The sequence below is a fragment of the Cricetulus griseus genome, chromosome 2 (assembly GCF_003668045.3).
Source record: "Cricetulus griseus strain 17A/GY chromosome 2, alternate assembly CriGri-PICRH-1.0, whole genome shotgun sequence".
Lineage (NCBI taxonomy): Eukaryota > Metazoa > Chordata > Mammalia > Rodentia > Cricetidae > Cricetulus > Cricetulus griseus.
The window spans coordinates 381,574,219-381,595,847 of record NC_048595.1 but is presented as its reverse complement, the minus strand read 5'-3'; the positions used below and the strand labels follow the sequence as shown (position 1 = coordinate 381,595,847).

At 49.4% G+C, this 21,629-nt stretch overlaps 1 protein-coding gene across 3 annotated transcripts in view; it reads right to left on the bottom strand.

Annotated features, from left to right (window-relative positions):
* Arhgap8 (Rho GTPase activating protein 8) overlaps window positions 1–21,629 on the bottom strand; it is a 51,569-nt gene that overhangs the window by 22,178 nt on the left and 7,762 nt on the right. For 2 of the 3 annotated variants that reach the window (XM_027396151.2, XM_027396153.2), the window contains exons 2-5: window positions 14,035–14,181; window positions 6,884–6,971; window positions 5,380–5,511; window positions 1,672–1,758 (exon numbers count right to left, since the gene is read on the bottom strand). In XM_027396151.2, coding sequence (XP_027251952.1) covers window positions 1,672–1,758; window positions 5,380–5,511; window positions 6,884–6,971; window positions 14,035–14,113 — 386 coding nt within the window. In that variant the 5' untranslated portion in view covers window positions 14,114–14,181. The remainder of the gene's footprint in view (window positions 1–1,671; window positions 1,759–5,379; window positions 5,512–6,883; window positions 6,972–14,034; window positions 14,182–21,629) is intronic. The other variant, XM_027396152.2, reaches the window with a different exon arrangement.

The following is a 21,629-nucleotide window of genomic DNA, read 5'->3' as shown; positions in this document are numbered from 1 at the left end:
ATTCTTGTACACTGTGTAAGTTATGCTCTGATTGGTTTAATAAAGAAGCTGACTGACCAATAGCCATAAAGGATAAGGTTAGGCAGAAAAACCAAACTAAGGAAGGTAAAAAGAAGGGCAGAGTCAAGGAGATGCAAGCCAGCTGCTGAGAGAACAAGATGGGCTAGAGGACAGGTAAAAGGCTACAAGACATGTGGCAAAACATAGACAGAAATATGGGTTAATTTAAATGTAAGAGTTAGGTAGTAATAAGCCTCAGCTATTGGTAGAGCATTAATAATTAATAATTAATATAAGCAGCTATGGGACGGGGCAGGACAGAGAAACTTCTGTTTACAGAGAATGATGCAATCAATGCCTGGCCATCTCTGTCCTGCTTTCTCTCCTATAGACAAGACACAACATGAATCTTCTGTGTGGTCATGGGCTTGAGAGAGTCAAGTGCATTATTAGTAACAGACTTCTGAGCCATTGTAGGTAGAACAGGTAGAAGGAGGTGACAGGGACATGATGGAGGAGGAGACAGCAAAAGATTTTGAGGTCCGGGTCCAGCAAAGGGTGATCACCCCCTTATGTGTGTGCCCTTCCTGTGCTAAAATGTTCCTTCTGAAAACTCCTGAATTCTTCTGGCTGACCAGGAAGGACACTGCCACCCCTTTCTGGATGTGTACCTCACCTGAGTGTCCCAATCTGCCCTATTCATATACTGGGTCCTCATGAATGAAGCTCACCCACTCACCATGTGGCTGGGTGCAGTTTGTGCCTGATGCTTGTGGCTAAATGGAGAGGAAGTAAAGATGCCCATGGGGCCCTGACAGAGCCAAGCCTTATGATCTCCTGGAGTTCTTCCCAGTGCTTCCCAGAGAAATCATTGTCCAGTGAGAAAGAGTCCAGACATCCTGGAAAGAGCTAACAGAAGTCCCCAAATTTCTGGGCTGTTTGCCCAGGTACAGGCAGTAAAAGACTAGTCCATGGACTTGAGGCACCCATCCTGAGCTTCCAGGAAAGTCTGTGCCTTCACCTGTTCCAGAGAGGAAGCCTGGAATATGGCCATGGGCCAAATCCCAGTTTATACCTGCAGACGATTGAGGCAGGGCCTCACTGGGTAGTCTGTCTGCACCCAGAGGAAGTGGGAGACCCAGTCACTGAGGCCAGTCACACTCAGAGGGAGTGGAGACAGAGTCACTGAGGCCAGTGTTCACACCTACAGGTTCAACCCTAAGAAAACAGCTGGGCGGGTCTTAGCAGCAGGGCTGAGCTTCCTTACTATGCCATACTCAGCAGCAGGGGACAGGCTGTCCCAGGTCATTTCCCAAAGACAGAAAATGGGAGCCCATGTGCCTATGTTCCAGCCTCTGTATTTACAGTTACCCTGCTGTGTAAACTGGAGCCCTTCCTGGGCTTTGTGAACTTGACAGTGACCTTGGGGACCAAGATACAGATGCAAAAATGAGGGCATTCAGGTCATGGGGTACTTAAAATACCAGGTGTGATATCAATGTCATGAGCCAGTGTTCCTGTCCACAACCTCAGAGAGTCACAGTATATGGCCTGAGTGGTCATGTGACCCCATGAAAACCCATGTATGCCTCAGAGACAGGCCTGCATGGAGCCCTCATGGAGAGGTGTGCCTCAGAGATGGTGGTGTGGGGGTCTAGGGCACATGCTCACCTGATGAGGGGCTTGAAGATGTTCCACAGCGCCTTGATGAAGCTGGTGGGGTGCACAACATAGAGTGCCTTCAGGTTCTTCTTGTACCTGAGGAGGGAAAGGTGAGGTGACTTTAGCTCCCCCAACTCCAGCTCACTCCACACTGAGTGCCTGCACAGAAGGCCCAGCTTCAGAAAATCCATTTCTCAACGGGCTCAACTAAAGGATGTGGATTAAAACCCAGAAAGAACTGGGTGTGGAGATGCACATTATTAATTCCAGCACTTGAGAGTCAGAGGCAGGTGGAGCTCTGTGAGTTCAAGGACAGCTTGGTCTATGTAGAGTTTCAGGCCAGCCAGGGCTACACAGTGAGACTCTGTCTCAAAAACAAAACAAAATCAGAGACCAGAAGAGGTATGGACTGGGAGATGGCTCAGTTGGTAAAATGCCTGGGAACCCCAGAACCCATATAAGAAAAGCTGGCGTGGTGGTGGGTGCTTATAATCTCAGTGCTAGGAAGGCAGAGGCAAGAGAATCTCTGGCTGGCCAGTCTTGCCTGATGGGCAAGTTCTAAGCAAATGAGAGACCCCGTCTCAACAAACAGGGTGGATGGTGCCTGAGAAAGAATGATGGCTGAGGTTACCCTGTGGCTTACACAACACACACACACACACACACACACACACACACACACACTCACATACACTCACATACACATACACTCACACATACTCACACACACCACACACACTCACAACACACACACACTCACTTACACACACATACACACTCACTCACTCACACATACACTTACAACACACACACACACAACACACACACAATACACACTCACAACACATACACTCGCAACACACCACACACATTCACTCACACACACATACACACTCACAACACACACACTCACAACATGCACACACTCACACACTCACAACACACACACACTCACACACTCACACACACACACCATAGACAGTATTTAAACTTAGAAACTCTGATCCATCTACCCTGGCCCACCCACTACTAGTCTACACTGCATGTGTGTGAGGTGATGTGTGTGACGTGGAGCCTGTGGCTGAGGAGACTCTCATAGATGCTGGGTAGAGGGCATGGAGCACAGCCCTAAATCCAGATGACCTGGCTTTAGCTTTCGGAATTAAACCTGCCCAGAGGGCTCACCAGTAGTGATATCTTGTGGGTAGTGTGTATAAGGCCATGGAGTGGAGGGGCAGGATTTACTCCAGAGATCATTGGGAGGGGCCCTAGCCAGCCTGAGGGCCAGGTTGTTAAACTGCAACATCACTCCAGGGTGCTAGGACGGGTTGGGGGTTGGAGGTGAGTCTGACTTAGGTCTCTCAGGACAGGGATCAAAGCTCAGACAAAGAAAGCATCTAAGCAGAGGACTGAGGTGGCCCCGCATGGGACAACAGAGCAGAGTGGTTAAAGACATCTGGAGGTAAGGAAGCCAGGCCGGAAGAGGAGGGGCTGCATTAGGGAGAAGTAAAGCCAGAGTGGAGAGCTGGAGTGAGTGCACAGAGGAATGGGTGTTCGGCTACCATGAACTCACACTGTCAACTCATGAGGCTGACCAGAGATGTGACAGCCGTAAGCAACACAGGTGGTAGGGCCTCTAAATACACAGTCCTCGGGAAGGAGGCAGGGTCCTGGGAGAAAGGACAGGTTCTAGGCCTGGGCTCAAGGGGGAAGGAATCCTGGAGAGAGTGATGGGGTGAGACAGGACCCTGAGCCAGGCTGAGCGGCAACAGGAAGACAAATTGGTATTATGTGAGCAATAAATGATACAGTAGTAAGGGGCAATACTAAAGGAAGTCACCCCTCCAAAATGGAGGTCATAAGACGGGTTTCAAGAAATCTGCTGCTGTGGAATTCCAAAAAATAGCTAACCCCCACTATACACCCTGGAGCTCAGGGGTCACAGAAACAGACAACTTGCCTCCTCTTTCACCCTGCAGCGGGAAGGTCAGAAGGTGGCAAAAAATGGGCAGTCTAACTGATCTCCTACCTCACCATTTAGAAAAACAGTTTATCAGGCAAAAAACACCACCACAGTTTCTGGGACGGGAAAAGCCAGACCCTCTCCACTCCCTACTCTCTACAAAAACTGATTTTCAGATCCTGAATAGTGCATTCTGCTATACCCTTGGAGACCGAGCCACAGGCGTGAGGATGCCAACCTCAGATCAGGCAAGTCTGCTCCTGTCGTTTCAAGGTCGAAGTGAGTTTATTCATTCATCTTCCTCCCACTGACTTGTTTCTTACACGTACCCTACTGAATAACACACCAAGTCACGTGTCCCTGTTGATGTAAGTGAGAGGAGGGAAGAGGAAAGGAGAGGAAGGGAAGGGAGGGGAGGGGAGGGAAGAGGAGGGAAAGGGTACATCCTATAATGCTCCATCACCACCCCTCTGCACTGAGAGTGAGTGAAGCCAGACACAGAGGCCATCAGTGGCATCTGGAAATAGATGCTATGATCTTGTGGCCTCAGTGGATCGTCAAGAGCCTCTGATGAATCAATCACATCTAAAATCCCTGGCCACAAGGAAGAGAGCCTGGAGCTACCCCACACCCACTACAGAGGCAGCTGCTCTTATTAGAAGCCTTGAACAGGGCAAGCGCTGCTGGAATCAGGTTGTGTAAGGAGTAAACACATAGCAGGTGTGGCCTGGCTTGAGGGTGATACCCAAGAGAGAAGCAGGTAGGATTCCTCTAGGGCATAGCAGAGGCAGCGTGAAGGCTCTCCCAGTATAAATCAGAGCCGGAGTCCCAGTTGCAGGCCTCTAGGGACAGAGGGCTCATTACCCACCCCCCATCTCATTGTTGGATGGTTTGGGTGCCTAAAGCACCCACTTGTTTTGTCTCTATGGAGCCAACAGAGACAATCCTGTCCCTGCCCCCACCTCCTTTTCCTGGACTGTGGGAAAATCTGTATCAATTTGCTTTGTTTGGGTCTTATTCTTGAAACATGGTCAAATGTAGCCAAGTCTGGTCTCAAATTCAAGTAGCCTAGGATGACCTTGAACTCTGGTCCTCCTGCCTCCATCTCTCAAGGGATTACAAGCATGCCCCACCATATCCACCTAAGAGTGGGAAAGAAAACACTAGAGTTCAGCTCCCCCAGTCCAACCACAGCCCTTATCTTCCATCCACCTCCATCTAGCTCCCGCTGACCCAGGTTAAAAGAGCAGAGAACAGGCAGTCAACAAGGACTTTGTCCCGGCTCATGAACTGTTGTGTTCTCTCTTGCCCTTCAGTGTGAGTGCGAATGTCCATTCACACTGGATGTAGGTGGCCCCCAACCTCTATCTGCAGACGTCACCATTCCCAAACCACTGGCCTGCGAGGCATGGCATCACATTCCTTTAATCCCAGCATTTGGGACACAGATGCTTGGTCTACATAGAGTGTTCCAGGTCAGGCAGGGCTGTACAGTGAGAAGCTGTCTCAAAAACACAAACATAAATTACAGCCTTTTGTCTAGATGCCAAACTCCCAGCTACATGATACACTTCTGCCTCCAGCAACAGGCCAGAAGTACTGAGATTCTGTAGCCTTCTCCCAGATGGACTCTTTCCATCACTAAAATGAGACCCTGCATCTATCTCTATCCACAGCATAGCCCATGATCCCTCCGCCATTCAGTCCCTGTGTGCAGCCCACCCCTGTGTCTCCCCAAGGGGCTTTGTACGCACTTCCGATCAAACTCCTTGTAGGCATTCTGGAGCCAGCCCAGCGATGGTTTGTTCTGGCTGCTGAGGCCATAGTGGAAGTAGACAATGGTATAGTCATTCTCCACATGCTGGTCCAGTGTGTACTTCAGATACCTGAAGGGCACAAGACACATGGTTCCCTCAGGACAAGTCGCATGCTCTGCACTGTGAGTTACTGACGTCCGTGGCACAGAAGCCATGGTCAGTCAGCAGGTGTCATGCTCGGGTCATATCCAGAACCATGTGGAGACTCTATGACCTTGTTCCTTAGGTGACACCTTAGGTTCAGAGACGTTATCTCACCGACCCAAGGTCATACAGCAAGGAGACGTGACACCTCCCCAAAGAAATCCACAGGAGAGCTCAGAAACTGTGAGTACCCCACATTTGGAAGAAAGGTGCTTGTGGATGAATCTGGGGTCTTAAGAGATGGGTGGATGCTGGATCTGCCAGAAGGCCTTTCAGGCCCCTTCTTGTGTCCATAGCGAAGACCTTTAGAGGGATAAAGCTGCGTGAAGATGGAGGCAGAGTGGATACAATGCAACCCTGGATTTGCCTAGTATTTGGGAGCTAAAGAACACTAATTGCCTGCTGTCCCCTGGGAGCACCAAGGGAGCACACCTGACACACACATCTCAGTTCTGGATAGAACATGGTCCTGCTGTTTTATGGCTCTAAATTCATGATCATGTGTTAAGGTAGCCATAGCAAACTGTTCAAGGAGGGCCTGAGATTCGAACTCAGGGCTGTGTGACTTCCAGCCTTGCCCTCACCCCAGCACTATGGTCCTATCCAGCTTAGATGTCTTGCTGATCTGCTGTTATCAGAAACACATGCAGATAGCTTGTGTCCATCAGGGATGAAAGACAAGCCTCCATGCACCTAGGACAAGGAACTATCCCCAGCCTTCTCAGAGGTCAGTGCCCACAGCTCAGCTGGCTAACAGGGAATCAAGCCAACGTCCACCATTCTACTGATGCTGGGGAAGCCATGGTAGTCCTGGTGGTGGGAGCCTCCCCAAATGGCTCTGGAGAAGATTCAGAAGACCCTGATTTGAATGTGTCTCCAAATCCACACAGGAAATTGAGACCGAGATGGCTACACCAGGGAGCAAATGCTTCCCAGTGGCTGTGATGAATAATTAGCTTAGAACAACACCCTGAATTGCCTTACAGTTCAAGTCTAGTGTGGGGCTGGTATTCTTTGCTTTTCCAGCTTCATGGCCTCTTGCTTATATAACCCTGGGGATGCCCTGGGCTCACCAAGGTGGCCCCGAGAGCCCCCATCTCAAGTCTCTAATCACATCTGCAAAGTCCTTCTCAGAAGCCAGGTGCAGCCACAGGTTCTGGGGGTTGGAACGTGATGTGTATTGGGCTACTTTGCCTTGCACATATGCCCTCTGCATTGCAGGTCATGAGAGCATGAGGATGGGTCTTATCCCAGAGTCCACATGAGGACATGGGGCAGAGTGTAGGGTAGTACTTACTCCAGCAGACGCTGGTGGTTGAGCTGGTGCGAGGGTGGCAAGCGGCAGCAGCTGAATGTGAAGATGCGTCTCCCCTGGTGGTCATCCCCTGGAGGGACAGACAAAGTGTGAGCTAGAAGCTAGGATGCTTATTGCTGAGGCTCAGCCAGCTGACACCCAAGGGAGGTATGTGATGTGCACATTTTCTGAGAAAACCTTCCGACCATCCATCACTCCATTTAACAGATGGAGTACTGGGCTGCCAGGTTCCGTCACCAGCTGACAGCTCATGGCTTTAACTTCAGCTTCATTTGACTTCAAGTGCAGGATCTGGCTGCCTCCTTCTCACAAAAGTGGCCCCTCGACAGGACAGGACCATACATCAGGACAGGAGTTCCATGCTTGCTTTTTCTTGCATTGTGGAGACCAAGTCACCCTGGGCTGTGACCAGCTCTTGGTACACAAGACTGCCATGAGGCTTTAGGGATAAATACTGGCAACAGTCACTGGGTCTGGAGCTCTGGTCTCCTTCTGCCCAGGACAGGGGACAATCTTCATCTTCAGAGATAGTACACACAGCTCAATTAGCTAGGAAGGAAGCAAGCTGGGCCAAGCATATGAATGGTGCTGGTGGCAGCCACCGTAGCCTTGGTGGCAGGAGCGTTTTCAGATGACTCTCAAGTGAATTTGAAGGCCATCCCCTGAGACCAGGCTCATGCCAGGCCTATGTCATAGTTTGTTCATTCCTTCCACTAATGTGGGACCCAGGATCAAATGCAGCCTTGATGGTAGGCACCTTGACCCACTGAGCCATCTCAGGAGTTCCCCGCCCCTCCCTTGAAATGAGGCCTGAAAATGTAGCCCAGGCTGGCCTGAAATGGGTGATCCTCCTGAGTCAGGATAAAAAGAAAAAGTAAAGGGAACAGAAGAAGGGACAGATGACCTCAACCTGGACTCCTGCTCATCCTTCTTGCTGACTTTTGGCTCAACACAGCCCAAAGAGCTGAGTGTGCAGAGATGTGTTTTCTAAAGACTTAAACACAGGCGTGAAAGGCAGCCAGCGCGCTGTGCTTCCTTAGGGAGGAAATGTTCTGCATATTCAGCATCCTCTCTCATGCCTAAGTTTAAGCCATGCAACCCACAAATCCACCTAACAATGGCGTTCACAAAAAGAGCGGAAAGAAATAACTCAACCAGCTTATTAAAAAAAAAAAAACACAAAAAAAACTAAAGTAGTTTATTTTATGAGTATGGGTGTTTGTCTGCATGCATGTCTATGTGTCATGTGCATATAGTACTGCAGAGGTCAGAGAGGGCATCAGATCCCCTGGAACTGGAGTTACAAATGGCTGTGAGCTGGTGCATGCGTCTGTGTGTGTGTGTGTGTGTGTGTGTGTGTGCGCGCGCGCGCGCATGTGCGCGCGCGCGCGCTAAGAATAAAACTCTCAACTTCTGCAGGAGCCCTTAACTGCAAAGTGAGTCATCTTTCCAGGTCATAAAAATTTAAATTATTTTGCCGGGCATTGGTGGCACATGCCTTTAATCCCAGCACTCGGGAGACAGAGGCAGGCAGATCTCTGTGAGTTGGAGGCCAGCCTGGTCTCCAGAGCGAGTGCCAGGATAGGCTCCAAAGCTACACAGAGAAACCCTGTCTCGAAAAACCAAAAAAAAAAAAAAGTTGTTTAAAGATTTATTTATTTATTTAAGATGTATTTATTTATTATGTATACAGTGTTTTGTCTACATGTTTTACCTACAGGCCAGAAGAGGGCACCAGATCTCATTACAGATGGCTGTGAGCCACCATGTGGTTGCTGGGAAATGAACTCAGGACCTCTGGAAGAACAGTCATTGCTCTTAATTGCTGAGCCATTTCTCCAGCCCCATAAAAATTTAAATTTTAAAACTTCCCATATCTTTGTGTGTGTTGTAGAGTGTGTACATAATCCTGTGTGCACAGGTAGAGGCTGAAAGTTGATACCAGGATCTTCCTCAGTCTCCATCTTATTTCTTGAGACAGATGTGTCACTAAACCTGGAGCTCATTGATTCCACATTAGCTAGTCAGGAAGCCCCAGGGATCCTTTCTATGCCTCCCCAGTGCTGGGATTATAGGAGTGTGTCTTTCTGCCCAGCTTTTTACAGAGGCTCTGGGGAAATGAACTCGGGTGTTCCAGCTTGTGTGGCAAGCACTTCCCCATCTGAGTCCTCATCTCCCCAACTCCTTTAACTGCGCCTAATCTTTCAACCCCCTTGGACATTATTTGAACAGTGTAGCTTCCAAAGCCACAGCATCATAAACACATTCCTGGAGCTGGTGAGATGGCTCAGCAGGTAGGAGCATTTACTGCTCTTGCAGAGGACCCTGGCTTGGTTCCCAGCATACCAATCAGGTAGCTCAAAACTGCCCGCATTTTCAGTTCCAGGATCCCATGCCCTCTGGCCTCTGTGGGCACCTGCATGCATGTGGTACACACATACAACCATTGTAAAGGCACATCAGTGCGACTCACACTCAGGTGTGAGCTGCCCCCTTCCTGTGAGCCTTTCCCTATATGCTAATATACGTGCTACCTTGAGGGCTGGAGAGATGGCTCAGCAGTTAAGAACACTCACTGGCAGCTTGTCAAGGGGACCCAGGCTTGATTCCCAGAACCCACATAGTGTGGCTCACAACCATCTATAACACCAGTTCCAGAGGATTTGACACCCTCTTCTGGCCTCCACAGGCACTAGGCAAGCATGTGGTACACAGACATACGTGCAACAAAACACCCACACACATAAAACAAAGCAAACAAAACTTTGCTAACTTGATTAATTCTGAATTGTTTTTTTTTGTTGTCTTTGTTTTTGAGACAGGATTTCTCTGTGTAACATCCCTGGCTGTCCTGGAACTCACTTTGTAAACAACGCTAGCCTCAAACTCACAGAAATCCACCTGCCTTGAGTGCTGGGGTTAAAGGGCATGTGCCACCAACGCCTGGCCCAAATTGTTCTTAATTTTTTTTTACATCCTGAAATTCTTTTCTGCAGTACAGTCAAGGACCCAGCTTAGCCGAATGTAGTGGCGTATCCTTTCATCTCAGCACTCAGGAGGCAGGGGCAGGCAGATATCTGAGTTCAAGGCCAGCCTGGTCTACAGAGTGAGTTCCAGGACAGCTAGAGCTACATAGAGAGTCATTGCCTGGGAAAAAAAAAAAGAACAAACCAAACAAACAAACAAAAAAGACCAGCTTTACCATAGTGAAAGTTCCAAAGAGAACTCTGGTGGCAGTGCTGGGCTGCATCTCATCAGAACACAACTACCTGAGTCTCCAAACTATAGAATTACAGACATAGGCCACCATGTCTGACTTTCACTTAATAGAAGGCATCCTCCTGCTCCAGCCCTGGATGCCACCTCTCCTGACTCCCCCCACCTCCACACCCACCTGTCCTAGTAGAGTTGCTGTCCCCTGGCCCCCACACAGAAAGAGGACAGGCAGTGTATTGTAGAGTCATGGTATGTGAAGGGCTGCTGGCTGCCATGGGCATCTAGTACCCTCGAGTATCAGCCATACATATTGCAGGCTCAGTAGTGACGTGGCAAGAAGCAACCATCCTGGATAGAGTGGACACGGCATTTCCATTCTGCTGCCCTGGGCAGTGCTGCCTTGGAGGACATCAGGGGGTAGACTTCACGGAAAGTAGCTATGGAGGCAGCTTTGAGTTGAACACTGTCCCCTTCTCCCTAAAACAACTCACAACGTCCTAGAGCAAATGTGACCTTGCTTGCAAATAGGGTCATCAGAGAGATTTAATATGTTAAAGTCCAAGATGGGGTCACCCTGGATTTAGGACAAAAGAGGCATAAGATGCTGACTGAGGTGAGAACACAGAGACAGACCAAGGGAGGTGGAGAGTGCAGTGGTAGTCAAAGGCCAAGGGATGCCAGAACCACAGATGCTGGGGAGATTGGGGTGGATTTTCCCAGAGTCCCCAGGAATAACCAGCCTACCCACACCTTGGATTCCCACTTCTGAATCCCGGAACCATGACAGCCAATGTCTGTTGTTTGAAGTGGGCCTCTCTGTTCCAGCAGCCCTAGTGTTGTTATCTGTCTCTTAGGCCCATAACCTTAGTTTCTCTGCACCCCAGAGAGTCTTGGGAAATAGAAGCTGATGGAGGGAAATGGGTTCATTTATAGTCTGCACAGACCACAGAGAGAAGTAATACAATTTATTGTGTCTGTGGCCATCTCCCAATGTATAGGAATCCGTGGGATGGAGGCCAGAGCTATGCAGAAGGAGCTGTGAGGTGGCTTAGCCTGTCCCCTCCTGGGGGAAGCCACTGCACCTCAGGCAGCCTCGATCTCAGAAAGAAGGACACATGTGTCTCTATTTAGAATGTCTCTTCTACCCTGTATCCTCACTCGTTTACAGCAAGGGCCCAGGGCACATGACAAAGGCTCCTTGCTGCTCCAGACCTCAGTCTCAGTCTGTGTCACACACAAAGCCTGGATCCCACAGGAAAGCCACCACCTGTGCCTTGTATGGGAGATCCTCTGCCCTTTCTCCACCCCTGCAGCCCCCACGCCACCACCTATGGTGTCTAGGCTCCTCAGCACCTCCTTTCCTCTTGTGTGTGACCTCTTCTTTCTCCTCCCTTTGCCTGACCTCACTGCAGAGGCCTCTGGGGACCCAGCAGGCTGGATGTCCACAGCCCTCACTCATCCCTGAGAAGTCAGAGGCGACCCCTCCAGCCCCCTTGAGGGCTCCTGCCCATGCCCTTTTCTACAGGTCCAATCATAATTGACCGCTTGCCTGAAGAACAGGACCTGGAAGACAGCAAAGCTCCCCTTCTAGAAAGAGACCCATCTTGAACTCACTTGTGTTGCAAAGGGTGTTTATAGCCCTTCTCAGGCTTCCCTTCCCCACTCCCCCAAATGTGATACAGGGATTGAAGAATGCTTACTGGAAAGGGAACCAACCAGAATGAGCCAGTATCACGGTGTGTGCTGTGTGCTGTGTGCTGTGTGCTGAGTGCTGTGTGCTGTGCGCTGACTGCATGGGCCTCGGTGGGCTCCCGCCTCCTGCTCTGCAGCCAGAAAGCTGTTTGTTATGTATAACAACACACCATCCTTCCTCTGGGAAGCTCCAGAGCCTGGGATGTTTAACATTCTAGAACAATCTGCTTGCAAATACGGCATCCGTTCATCTCCCTGTCCTTACAGACTTCGGCCAGGCCTTTGCTTGTTTAGAGCTCTGAGCTCTAACCTACCACAGTCCCCTTCCTTGTCCAGCAGGGCTCTGGGCACAACAGCAGGGAACAGTGAGTTTTCCAAACTGGGCCCTCTTTCCCGGGCCACTGAGTTCCAAAGGCAACTGCAGGCCCGTGTCTGAGGGCCATCAATATCTCAGCTGAAGTTCTGAGTCACAGTATGGCTGCTCAAAAAGACACAGTGACTAAATGGAGAGACAGTTAAGCTGGCCCAGCAAGATCAGAAACCCAGGGGACATTCCCCAAGCCTGAGTCAGACCAAACACAGCAGCATCCGTCTGCAGGTGTCTCCACACACACAAAGTCTGGGTCCTGCAGAACAGCAGCCGTTTGTAGCTCCCACCATCTCCTGCTTCCCTGCCTCTCTCCTCCCTCTCCTGCAGCCCCCAGGCCACCACCTGTGAGGGCTGGGCTCCTCAGTGCCACCTTCTTTTGCTTGTGGCCTCTTCCTCCTTCCCTCTTTGCCTGATCCAAAGATCAGTTAGCCAATGCTCACTGAGGGCTGCAGCATCTCAATGCAGGAGAAGCCAGGAGATTCCACTCCTGCAGGCAGGGGATAGGCGTTTCTGCCCAGCCCCAGCAGCCACAGAGGGCTGTCCTCCACTGCTCCAAACAGGGGTTTCCACACTCCTCAGAAGCCAGGAGAAACCCCAGAACGCACTCTCTCTCCTCCTCCTCTCCCTCCCCTGCCTTCCCCTGCCCTTTAAGCCATGCACCACCTTATGAGGCTGTTAGTGTCACATCTGCATTCACAACACTGCGCACTATGAGGAATGTTCCTTCCAACAATACAGACTGGTACATCACCCAGGCTTCAAAATGATATTAACAGAAGGAGATGAACACTACACACAAGTGCAAATCCCACAGGCCGCTTCTTCCCCTGTCTACAACACAACATCACTAGCTGCCTCCCTGTCTCCATGCAAGAGGAGCCCCACTAGGTGCCCAGAGCTGTGCCCATGGCGGGCACAACATGTTCATAATCTTGTCCAATAAAACAAGGCAGAGGGTCTGAGTAGTTCATGGTCCACTTCGAGGGATGTGGGAGTTGGTCCATTTGGGTATTTTTTATTATTATTTAGCATTGCTAAGGGCTCCCTCAAAGTTGGAGGGAGATGGGGAAACTTTAAGAGTCCTTCTGTCCTGTAGGAAAGCTCAGTAGGCTGGTGTGCTGGGTGGAATGATCTAGGTGAAAGGACAGTGACACCTTTGCCCCAGACCAGGTTTGGCATATCTTTCTCTTTCTCTTCTTGTTCCCGTCTAAAGCTCCAAGAGCCTGCCTCCTGCCTCCTTTCTCTGGTATTTAGGTCCAGAACCTTCCATCGCCCATTCTGTTCCTTACCACGAGATCTCTACTGAGCCCAGTCCCCTAGGCCACAACCTCAGACCCCAAAGCATCACTCGTTCCATTTGACCACTTGTCAGTGTGCTGAAGTCCCTATGGCTTCTATGGTGCCTTGACTGACCAAAAGCACCCACTTAGGTGGCATGCCATTCCTTAGTTGCTTTTAACAAGTATCCAGATTTGGCTATAGGGCCCTGGGAAGGCTTACTACCCCTTAGTGATGCCACATCTGGCTACACCTTGAGGATATAACTGACTCCTAAGAAGGACTGTTGGAGGGAAAGTGGCCCCTGGCCCAGAACTGCCCGTCAGCCCACTGAAAACCAGGAGCAAGAGTTAAAGACAGGAGTCAATGTTGAATGCTGCATGAGGTCCTAGGAGGGGAAGAGGTGACTTCCTTTGTGGCAAGAATGGCCCCAGTAGGAGACTACCAAACGTGTTCTACACTAAATGCTCACTGGAAACAGCCATGGTAGACTGAGGGCACCTTGACAGCCCACCCTCCTGCAAGACCTAGAAGACTATACTGCCCAGTCTGGGGACCAGCTAGATGGTTCACCTACCTGCCACCTGAAGAATGCTGTGTCTGGCCACATCATAGAATGGGTGACTGGTGCTCAGTGTCGGGTCCTGGCCAGCCATGGAGACCACTGAGGGCCCTCCTGTGGCCCCCAGTGTGATTGTTGCTTCTTTGTCTCTCTGTAGTTCTGCTGGGGACACAGGAATTAAAGGCAGTCAGGAGGCAAGCTACGTTAGGGGGACCTATCGCTAATCATTGACAAGTCACTACTAAATGCTATTGATACACCATCAACAGATAGCCTTTACTGTAACCATCCTTTCCTAGGTGTATTTTTGTTATCAACTGAGATGTTGAGAGCCAGGGAAGCTGACTCCCTAGTCAACAGCTTTTAGACCCTTCCCTGTGCCCTTGCTGTTTTAAATGAATGATTATCCTCCAAGTAGCCAGCCATGTAATGGTCACTCTGAACACTATGCAGGGCCTTAAGGAAGCTCCACGGCTACTACAGCTGCTTGCTGTGGAAGCTCTGTGAGTCACACCCACTTCAATACCCTGCCATCAGCCTCAGTGAACTCTGCTTGACCTTGCAGCCATTTCTACCCAGACCTGAGGGAGAGCACTTCCCCTGGTGACCCAGCAGAAGGCTTGTGACTAGGAGAGTCCCTCATTTGAATGAAGGCTCTCACAGCCACTGTTCTATTCTATCTGTATGAGTAAGCCATGTGAATGAATCCTTTTGTGAGTCCGAGGGAGGCAGTTTCCTGTGTTGCCCCCTGGGCCCATTAAAGGCTTCTCTCTGGTGTTCATTTCTTGTTCAATATTAATTTTTTTCTGTTTCATTTTTTTATTCTTTCATGTAATGTGTTTTGATCACATTCCCTCCCCAACTACTCCCAGATCCACCTCTGCTTCCCTACCCGCCCAGCTTGTGTCTTCTATTTCTTTCTCTAAACTCATGAAAGTCAAATTTGTGCTGCCCATATATTCTTGGGTTTGTGGTCTTTCACTGGAGCATGGTTCACTTACCAGGGGCTGCATTCTCCTTTTTTTTTTTTTTTAAATAAAGATTTATTTATTTATTATGTATAGTGTCCTTCCTGCATGAATGCCTGCAGGCCAGAAGAGGGCATCAGATCTCATTACAGATAAGTGTGAACCACCATGTGGTAGCTGAGAATTGAACTCAGGACCTCTGGAAGAGCAGATGGTGCTCTTAACCACTGAGCCATCTCTCCAGCTCCAGAGACTACATTCTTAAAAACAAAACAAAAAACTCTGACTCTCCCTCTCCTAGCAACTACCAGTTGCCAACAGCTCCTTATCTAGGGGTGGAACTTGGTGCCTGCCTCCCCTCTCCATACTGGAGTCTTGTCTGGCTTGAGATATAGTAGAGTGGGCTGAGCAGATAACAGGAAGAAAGGGAGGTGGTGACAACAGCAACCACAGCAATGGGAGCAGCAAGAAGAGGGTATCTGAAATTGTACGTGGTGGCTGGTGCCTTTACTCTTAGTAATCGGGAGGCAGAGGCAGACAGACAGATACCCGTGAGTTCAAGGCCAGCCTAATCTACATAGCAAGTTCCAGGCTGGGCAGTGCTATGTAGTGAGATGCTTTCTCAAAAATAAAACAACAACAGAAAACCAAACAAACAAAGGTACAGATGAAGATTTCCAGAGACTGCCTAGGGCAGAAACAACGAAGAACAAATGTGATAGCGACAAGAGCTGTGCAGGTTTGAAGAAGCTGAGGGCCCTGATTGCTAGCAGAGTTCCAGGGAGCTGTTAAAAGGCTCCCAGGCCTGAGACTGCCACACCAGCCACCGTGGAGGGCTGGGATCCTGGTACCCAGGCTTAAGAGTTGTCACACAGAGTAAGGGCCACCTGCTGCTGCTGGATGCTATCTGCTGTCATCACTGACTTGTTGTCAGAGCCAAGTTCTACAACAGCTGCCAAGCGCTGGGGCCCCTTGAAGGCTGACCACCATGGAGAAGGGAACTGAATGTCCCTCAAACATGCAGAAACAGAACTTGTGAAAAGCATATGGGGCAAGGGTGTCTGACTCTGCCACTCCCTCCCCTACAGTGCTCAACAAGAAGATGCCCACAAACAGGTGTGAGGCCTACAGTCCAGGCCCACAATAAAAGGGCTCCTGGCCAGCAGCCAAAGTGAATAACTGTCATGTCAGCCCCCAGCATCCCTGGGTTCCAGTCAAACACACACACACACACACACACACACACACACACACACACACACCTAGCAACTGTACCAAGGATTTAACATGGAGCCTAAGTCTGGCCAAACCCCAAGCCACTTTAAAAAATAAATAAATAAAACAAAATAAAAAGGGAAATCGGGAATGATCACATGACCAAAGTCATCCAATCATGGTACATTCAAGACTTTTAAAAATCACCTTTTTTTTTGTAGTATGTGTATGTCTGTGTATATGTTCTGAAAGATCAGCAAGTGTTCTTAGCTGTTGAACCACCTCTCCAACCCCAAGTTTTTGTTTTGAGACAGGACTGGCCTCAAATTTGATACTCAGCTGAGGATGGCCTTGAAGTTCTGATCCTCCTGCCTGGGATTACAGGCAAGTGGCACCATGTCCATCTTTATGTGATGTTAGAGATCAGAGCCAGGGCTTGTGCGTGCTAGGACTGTACCAACTGAACTATACCCCCAGCTCTAATTTTTGTCTTTTGTTTTTTAAGGCAGGGCCTCATGTAGCCCACACTAGCCTTGAACTGACTATGTAGTTTAGGATAGCCTTGAACTCTTTGTCTTTTTGCTTCCACCTCACGTGAACCCACGTCTCTGAGCTTTTGTTGAAGGTAGACTTTAGAAACCATGCCAGGGAGTGAAGGGGATCACAGCCAGGATTTATTCCCAAAGGAGCTTAGATTTTTCAATTAATAACTGATGGGAGAGAATTTCAAAGCTGGGTGAATCTTTAAGCACCAGACAGGGGTCAGCAACCATGGGCTGGCACAGCCCCGGCCTGGGCAAGTAAACCTTAGCAGCAACCCCAGCACAAGATCTGAGCAGTGGCCAGGCCTGGGCCTGGAGAAGCAGCCCAGTGAGATAGTAGAGGACTCCTTTAAACAGTAGAGGGCTGAGAAAGAAGGATATAGACCTTGCAGGAGGCCAGGCCATGTGAGATGCTCTAATTATCCCCCAAGAAGACTGTGAGGAGGGAAGTAGCCATGTCCACCAGAGGCTAGTATTAGGTAGCTGGGCTCTTGCCGTCCACATTGACCTGTGAGCTGAGGTGTGTGGGTGTGGTTTGTAAGACACGTGTCTGAGTATCACGGAGACTCAGAGTTCACTGTTCTCAGTTTATGTACAGTGCCCGGAGAGACCACAGCCTCTGGGAATGTCTGTTTAGAAGTAGCCCTTCCAAATGATAAAGCAAGAGCTGTAAAGAATACAGTAGGACCCATAAGATGATTCAGGTAGCGATGGAACCTGTTGTTAAGCCTAACAACCCCAGTTCCATCCCCAGAACCCACAGGGAAAGGACAGAACTTACAAGTTGTCCTCTGATCCCCACCTGCAGGTTGTGGCCTACCTGGATATGTTCCCGCACACACAAAAATAACTAAGTAAGGTAACAAACGTAATCAAAACTTTTTTTTCAGATTTTTTTTATTTGAATTAGAAGCACGATTGTTTTACCTGACAATCCCAGGCCCCTTCTCCCTCCCGTCCTCCCCTACCACCACCCACCAACTAAAACCCTGCCTATCACATATCCTTTCTGCTCCCCCTGGATGGTGAGGCCTTCCATAGGGTGTCATCAGAGTCTATCGTATTCTTTGGGATAGGGCCTAGGCCCACCCCCGTGTGTCTTGGCTCAGGGAGTATCCCTCTATGTGGAATGGGCTCCCAAAGTTAGGGATAAGTACTGAACTACTAAAGGAGGTCCTGTAGATTTCCGAGGTTTCCTCAATGAAATCCATGTTCCTGGGGTCTGGATCAGTCTGTAATTAAAACTTTTTTTAAATTTATTGATTTATTATGTATCCCTGCAGGCCAGAAGAGGGCACCAGATCTCATTGCAGATGGTTGTGAGCCACCATGTGGTTGCTGGGAATTGAACTCAGGACCTCAGGAAGAGCAGCCAGTGCTCTTAACCACTGAGCCATCTCACCAGTCCCCTGTAATTAGAACTTTTAACAGCAATAAAACAAATCTACAGGGTCTGGAAAGATTCCTCTGGCAGTGGACCTGGATTCAGTTCCAGCAGACACATGAAATGTAATTCCAGTTCCAGGAGAGTCAGTACCCTCTTCCAGCCTACGAGGACACCACATGCATATGGTACACACACACACACACACACACACACACACACACACACAGGCAAAACACTCATATTTATAAAATTAACATAAGTAAATCTTTTTTTAAAATCTTGATTTCATATTTCTTTCTTTTTTTCTTTTTGGTTGCTTTGTTTTGAGAAGGGGTTTCTTTGTGTATTTCTGACTGTCCTGGAACTTGTTCTATAGACCAGGCTGACCTCCACCTCAGAGATCTGACTGCCTCTGCTTCCTGAATGCTGGGATTAAAGGTGTTCGCCATCACCACCACGCAGCTATTTCTCATGTTTTAACAAGTCCCAGACCACCCTTGTGTCACAAAACTTCCGTTCTGTAAATCAGTTTTAAAACTTTGGTTGACACTTAGAATAATTAGTAAAAACCAAGCTTTAATGGTAGCACAATATAGTATTCTTATCTACACCAAAGAACCTCAGGTCTGAGGATACAGCTTGGTGTACATGCATGAGAACCCAAGTAAAACAGCAAAACAGCACATACCTACAATCCCAACACTGGGGAGATGGTACAGGAAGGGCTCTGGGGCTCACTGGCCAGCCAGGCTAGTGGAATCCAAGTTCAGTGAGAGACCCTGTCTCAGAAAATAAGGTGGACAGTGACTGAGAAGGACCCTGGACATTGACATCTGACCTCCACAGATACACAGAGACACACATAGTGGTCAGGGGGTGTAGTGGCGGGCAAGGGAGGAAGAGAAACAAACTTTGATCCCTTGACTACAACACAGCAGAGTTGACAAAGTATGTCTTCAAATACAGATGGGAAACTAAAACCGTAACCAGGAGACATCACTACAGACACCACAGCAGCTCTGTGTGCCAAAAAGCTGGGAGGTTAGACATCTCTAGACTACGGTATTAAAGTTGTCAGAACTCATGATACTGACTAGTAAGTGTGAGACTCTGTCTCAAAACAAAAACACACCTCTCCCCCAATCTTCAGGCTACAGAAATGTTTTAAGAAATGTTGCCAAGAACTGGAAGCAGTGACTGAGGGGAAGCACCCTTCTCAACCACAGTGCCCTGGGGAGAACTAATCTCTATTTATCAGAGCTCTGTGCTGCTTCGGTGCAGACACCAGCCCAAGGTCACCCACAGGTCAGTGCCCAGGACAGGGAGCCCAGACTCTTAACCTTGTGCTTCTGCAAATTCTCCCTGCCAAAGCCCCCTGCAGAGGTGTTGTTAAACTGGTCACCTCTAACAGGAGCCTAGGTCATCAGGAGAGATTGCTGTAGCTTCTCTTGTGTCAACAGTGACATTTCTAGATTCCTTGTCCAGTTGCCACACACCCTTCCCCCTCTCTGTGCTGTTCCCCTACCCTCCCTGAAGCCCTCAGCCATCTGTGTCTGTCGCCCCCCACACACACCCAGGACTCTGCCACCATGCTGGCCTAGTGCTTTGCTCCATCTGGGTGGTCAGACAGGCAGGGCAGTCACTAACTTACTGCCAAGTTTCCTGGGGCTGCCAAAGCAATGCTGGCAGGAGATCCTGAAAGAAAGGCATCCAGAATGGGGGAGGAACAGAGATGGCAAAGGTCCCAGGAGAGAAGCAAGGGTATGATGCCCAGAGGAGACAAGCAGAGAGTGGTCTCATGTGTCCCATGCATATCCTCCACACGCCTGCAACAGACACAGAAATACATGAATCTTAACTAGAGCACCTGTAACTCTGGGCCACCTACCTCCCCATCCTTTCCTGTGACATTCCTTCCAACACTAGCATGGACAGCTGAGATACCTTAGCCCTCCCATACTTCACACAAGAGGCTTGACCTGTGCAGCGCGCCCCCCCCCCCGCCCCCGTCTCCCCAAGCCTGTACTGGTATTTTTCCATGTCACCTAACTCTAGATGCTGCAGTTCTGAGCTGGGGAGCCACTGGCCCAGGCCTCAGATGCATACTCAGGATCAGGTTTGCTTCCTGGCAGGGTGCAGGACACCCATGCCAGGCCCCATCAGCCCACCTTCTCTCCAGCACTCCTCAAATCCAGTATTATCCACACTGGAGAGCCGCTCACTAGGAAACGTGCTGGTGTGGGATGACACCCAGGCTGGGACCCTGAGGCCACACCTTGCAGGGAAAACCTACTACAAAAGCCAGCAAAGTAACTTGGCCCTCAGAGCTCACAGCCTAGGATACAAGTAGCCTGAGGCAGCTGGCCAGGAACTAGTAAAGGCTGAGTGGCCAGTCCTCATACCTTCTACAGGGCCAAGTAGCTGCACAGAGCCCACAGCCATGGCCTCTGCAGCAATGGTGGCTCTAATTTCCTCTGTCCTCTGCTTTAATCAACCAACATGTGGGGCTTTTTGCCTCTATAAGCTTGAACTCTTTATCCCCTGGCACTGCCCAGATGGATGCTTTGTTCTGAAGTTTGCATAGTTAGACCTGCTGCACCATCGGCAGGAAAAAGCTTGTGCCCACTTCCTGCTGCAGCCATCAGATGGGTATGAAAGCAAGGCTCTTCCAGCACCCTGCACTGTTTGCAGCCTCACCTGACTCCTGGTGCTATATAGTGGGAACACACCTCACAGAGGGAGGCTGAACAGACCCAAGGAGGAAGCTGGACCATACTGCCTCTGAGAGGCCCAGGAGGTTCTCAGGATCCCGGTATCCTGTCCCTATCAGGTATCACATGGCTGGCTATCCTGTCTTCTCCAGATCCAGGAGTCACTGACAATGTTAGTTGACAGAGGTCCCTAAGGAGTGACTCTGCTCCAAGGAGAGGCTGTACACACAGGGCCGAAACAGGGCCATTTTCATGCGTCAACGGTTGGGCCACCAGTGCCCAGGTGTTTGTTCAAACACTAGTCTCTGCTGTGAAGGTATTTATGGGTGATGGTGACATCTAAGTTAGATGGCTTTGGGGAAAGCACATGACCCTCTTTAATGTAGGCCGGTGCCATCTAATCAGTAAAGACCCTAAGAGTGGCCCAACCCTCCAGTATAATCTGGCTCCTCAGGCCTAGGTTCCATTGAGAAGCTAAGCTGGAACTATTTTGAGTTACCTCATTAACATAAACTCAGCTGTAGCTGAAAGAGCTCAATATGTATAGCAAATGATGCTCATAATATCTATATATACGTGTGTGTGTGTGTGTGTGTGTGTGTGTGTGTGTATACACATGCTAGCATGTGCTAGGCAATTGCTCTTTCACTGAGTCACACCATTCCCAGTCTCCATAGTCTGCATGCACATATATAGAGATATAGATATAAACATATAGATATAGATAGACATATATCTGGCATGTGGGTTGTATGTTGTGGGGGTCGGATACACAGCTGCATATACA